The sequence below is a fragment of the Gekko japonicus genome, unplaced genomic scaffold, assembly GCF_001447785.1.
Source record: "Gekko japonicus isolate JY-2015 unplaced genomic scaffold, Gekko_japonicus_V1.1 scaffold2473, whole genome shotgun sequence".
Classification (NCBI taxonomy): domain Eukaryota; kingdom Metazoa; phylum Chordata; class Lepidosauria; order Squamata; family Gekkonidae; genus Gekko; species Gekko japonicus.
Genome location: NW_015169859.1, coordinates 221,092 through 225,617, shown reverse-complemented (window position 1 = coordinate 225,617; position 4,526 = coordinate 221,092). Strand labels below are relative to the sequence as shown.

The 4,526-nt window shown below is 45.6% G+C and overlaps 1 protein-coding gene across 1 annotated transcript in view; it reads right to left on the bottom strand.

Annotated features, from left to right (window-relative positions):
* PRIMPOL (primase and DNA directed polymerase) overlaps positions 1-3,985 on the bottom strand; it is a 21,155-nt gene extending 17,170 nt beyond the window's left edge. The window contains exon 1 of the mRNA XM_015417401.1: positions 3,785-3,985. Coding sequence (XP_015272887.1) covers positions 3,785-3,985 — 201 coding nt within the window. The remainder of the gene's footprint in view (positions 1-3,784) is intronic.
* Between the last annotated feature and the right edge of the window lie 541 nt (positions 3,986-4,526).

The following is a 4,526-nucleotide window of genomic DNA, read 5'->3' as shown; positions in this document are numbered from 1 at the left end:
TACATACCTTGCATCTACTTCCACCTCCAACAGTCCTCTCTGTTTCCACAACTTCTACTTTACTGTTCACCAGTCCTAACTGCAAGCTAATCTAAATTTGCGAAAGTAGTACTAGGTACTATTCTAGAATATGCTCTTCAGTGTACATGAAGGAGAATGCATGTTAAATAAAACTGCACATGAAAAGCTAGTTATCTCAGTAAAGGGCTACTCTTAACCCATATTTATGACAAACTATCTTTCCACAAGTGGAAAAAGTTTGTGGGGTGAGAAACATACAATCCTTCAACTGCACTTTAAAGTAGAACAATCCAAATGGTATTTCTTTATGTTTGACGTTTGTCATTAGTTACTGTACAATCTTAAATACAAATTTTAAAGTAAGCAGTAAATTTAAAATTATGCTACTAACGAAACCTTCTAGATGCTATCATTGACCTAAGCTAGCAAGTCCCTAATAAAGTAGGTTTTCACAAAAGAGAAACACCATAATGGACATGGTGGTTTAGAGCAGGATGTAGGGATGGGCATGACCTGGCTCACAAACTAAAGGTCCTGACGAATTTTGGGCAGTTTGTGGTTCCCGAACTAAAGTTAAGAGAATATAAGAACATAAGAGAAGCCAATGTTGGATCAGGCCAATGGCCCATCTAGTCCAACACTGTCACACAGTGGCCAAAAATACCAGGTGCCATCAGGAGGTTCATCAGTGGGGCCAGAACACTAGAAGCCCTTCCACTGTTGCCCCACCCCCGAAGCACCAAGAATACAGTGCATCACCTGCCCCAGCCTGTGAGTTCCTATCTATACCTTGTGGCTAATAGGCACTGATGGACCTCTGCTCCATATGTTTATCCAGTTCCCTCTTGAAGCTGTCCATGCTTGTAGCCGCCGCCACCTCCTGTGGCAGATCAACCAGCACAAATTTTCAATGAACTTTTAAGCGGTTTGTGAATGGATACATTTCCAGATGCTCAATCAAAACATTTACCAAACTTCAAAGCAATGGGGGGGGGGGGATTCTCCAGCCTTGAAAACACTAATAGGGGCCCCTCCAAAGCTTAACATATATATATGCTCTGCATCCTCTCCTCTGTTGGGTGTTAGCAGTTAGACAGAGAGGTGGGGAACTTGTTAAACATAGAGCACTTCTCCCTTGGTGGGGTTTGGGTGTTCAGTGGACTGAGGGCTCTGAGCCACCTGTCTCTTTGCTCACGCTGAGCAAAGGGCTTAGCTACTGATTGCCTCGGCTGAGCACTCATATTTATACCACAGCCAGTTTGGTGTAGCGGTTAAGAGCGGCGGGCCATTCCTCCACATGCAGCTGCTGGATGACCTTGGGTCAGTCGCAGTTCTCTGAGAGCTGCTCTCTCAAGAGCAGTTCTCTCAGAGCTCTCTCAGACCCACCTTCCTCACAGGGTGTCTGTTGTGGGGAGAGGAAGGGAAGGAGATTGTAAAGTACTCTGAGACGCCGAGTGAAGGGCAGAGTATAAATCCAATCTCTTCTTCTTCATCCCACCCCCCTGCTTGTGAACACCTTTGTGTGCCATGAGGATGAAAGTGGGTGCAAAGGGTGCTTGTCGTGGGGGGAAGAAGTCCTCCATCTCCTGCATACCACAAGCCCCTGACCCCAGGCACCAAATCCATTCTGCCAGCCCACTCCAGTAAACCCGGCCCTAACAGGACATCAACAGGGGTCTTGGAGCTTCCTTCCCTGATCTGTTCCTGGCGCTCTCCAGTAAGGCAAAAGAGTTGTTACCGTAGCACTGCCCAGAGTTGCTAACACTCTTTGGAAAGGAGGACTCTGACAGCAGCTATTCAGAGGGTGGAGGCGGAAGCATCCTCCCCTTCCACATCCCAACTCCCTGTTGCTGCTCCTGCCTCAAATACCGAGCCCAGTGCCAGAAAGCAGCTGTGCCTCCTACCTTCTCTAATCCGGGGGCCCACACTTTGGAAACATTTCTACACCCTCCCTAGTGACCCCTGTATGGCAGAGTGCCAGATGTGCCACACTCATGACCAGAGGGGCACAACCCCCAACAGTTGTCTTCCAGTGTTGCTGCTGGAGAAAAGAGAGGCAGCCATCAGAGGAAGAGGCCCCACACATTGGGGGGATGCTTTCCTTTTTTCCGGTGTTGGGGGGGGGGGGGGGGGTATGACCAGGTGAAGTTTCCTTGTGAATTTGGTGTCACTCGCTTGTTCCTGAGCTGTTCCATAGGCTCCTGTAATTGCAGCTGTCTTTTCCAAAGAGAGCACTGGGGAGAACTTTTTGGGGGGTCTAACTGGGACCCTAGAAATATAATCTGCCCCCAACATGGAGAGATTGTAGAGAAGTGGGCGGCAGGGTGAGGTTCCCTGTGCGTTTGGTGTGTGTCGCTTCCGGGGGTCCATTCTATACACTTTTGAACCTGCGCCTGACATTTCCCCCAAAAACACTTTCCTGAGGTCATCTTCTCTGGGGGCGCCGTAACTCAGACCCCCTAAATCCAATCTGCACATAACTTACAAGGCATGTAGAGAAGCATCAGGGGAGGTCCCCTGTGAGCTTGGTGCCTCCAGCTTGCACAGGGTCCGTTCTAGACACTCCTGAACCTGCACCTGTCATTTCCCTAGAAAGCACTTTCCTGGGGGCATCTTTGGAGGGTCATAATTTGGACCCCGTAAATCCAATTCTCACCAAACTTGGAGGGCGGGTAGAGGACAGTCAGTCAGACATCCTCTGAATGTTTGGTGTCTCTAGCACACTGGGGGGGGGGCATTCTACTGCATCATGAACCTCACAAACCAAACCAGTTTATCTGGCGCCCAAAACTGGGCACACCATGAACTGAAATGAACCACATTTTCCTGGTTCATGCCCATCCCTAGTGGAATGTATTGCTTTGTAGAGTTTCCAGTCCTATATATCAGATCAACCTCAGTAGTAGTACTGAGAGATTTCAGCTCTGCCTCATGGTAACTATAACCTATACATACTGCAAGGGTCAGATTTGTCTTCAGTTTTTAACAGCTACAGCAGCTACTGGGGGCAATCCAACCAGCTTTCTGGAATGCACAGTCATCAATACGCTGACGACAGCACCCCCACCCCCAATCTGATACAGGTATCAGTTACTTATGCCAGTGTCAGGACTCTGTTATGGGTTTAATAAATCAGAATAGATTGAGGCTGGATCCAGGCAAGACAGAAGTTCTGATGTGTATATTTGCCTGAGAGCAGTGGACTTGCTTGTTCTACATAAGTTCATATTTATTATGAAGGATCAGGTTCACTGTCTGGGTACAGTATCAGCCCGTCTTGCTGCTTGATGCACTAGTGCCTACAGTGGTCATAATTTACCATCATTGGATAATAAGTCAGTTCCAATCCCTACCTTGCTACTATTATCCATGCTCCCATTTGGATTACTGTGGTGTGCTCTACACGGGGCTGCTCTTGAAGACAATTTGATAGCAGCAACAGAATCCTGCAGCCCTCCTTTCCATTTGGAGCAGACCACCGCGAAAAATCTCTCAAATGTGCCCTCTCTGTCTCCTGAGGTGGGCAGAGGAGGCTCTCTACCAGGACCCCTTCATTTTGGAGGTGAGTTTTGACAAGAACTTTGATGCACTGATTCTGTATCAATTTCTGTGTAATATTTTGCATAGTCTGAGTAGAACTACATTTCTTAAACACATTGTAATAAGTAATGAAGGTTTACATTATCAAAACACTATAATCAAAAGTTAAACTTATAAAATACCCTATGGGCAAAGCTTTACCACTAATGATTCACTATCATACCTCTTTACAATTCTTGGCAAAGTTAAATGCCTGGATTTGGCGATGAAACAGCTTCCAGATGGAGGATGGTTGCCAAGGTTTGGACAACAGTGGTCTGTAATGTGAGCACAGTGGCTTTTGTTGATACTGAGATGCTAGCTCTTCAATGTCTTTCGTTCTTTCTTCCCACTTTCTCTTTCTTTGTCCTAAAGCAATCAGCATATCAACATTTTGAGCTATTCAGAAAACTATTGAAATCAATATGATTTTTTTGAATTTCATCAAATTTCCATTTATAAATAACAAGTAGAGCTCATGAAAATTCAGAGACAAGTGTTGCAGGATGCAGCTTAGGAAACAGAAAAGGAAATGATTCTATTCTTGACTCTAGAGAGGCAGATAAAGTTGTGACTGGTTGTTTGTTGGCTTCCTCCAATCTGTTAAAGCCATAAGCAAATTTTGGCATTGGGACAGAGTGAACAAGAAGGTGAAAAACAAAGCACATTTAGGATTACTTGTCCCCATCAATCAGAAGTACTTCTCATTTTGTCACTGGCATCCTGCTTCTGACAGAACTTGAAGGGAACTGATAGTTGTTGTACATGCATGAAACAAGTCCCATGACAGAGGTATATTCTAGAGGACATGCACTTTAGGGCCACCCCATTTTTAACCAGGGTAATGACATCTGAATGCAAAACATTTACCTTGAAAAAGGTGCATGTATCACTGTTTTCCCTTTAAAATGCACATAAACAACACT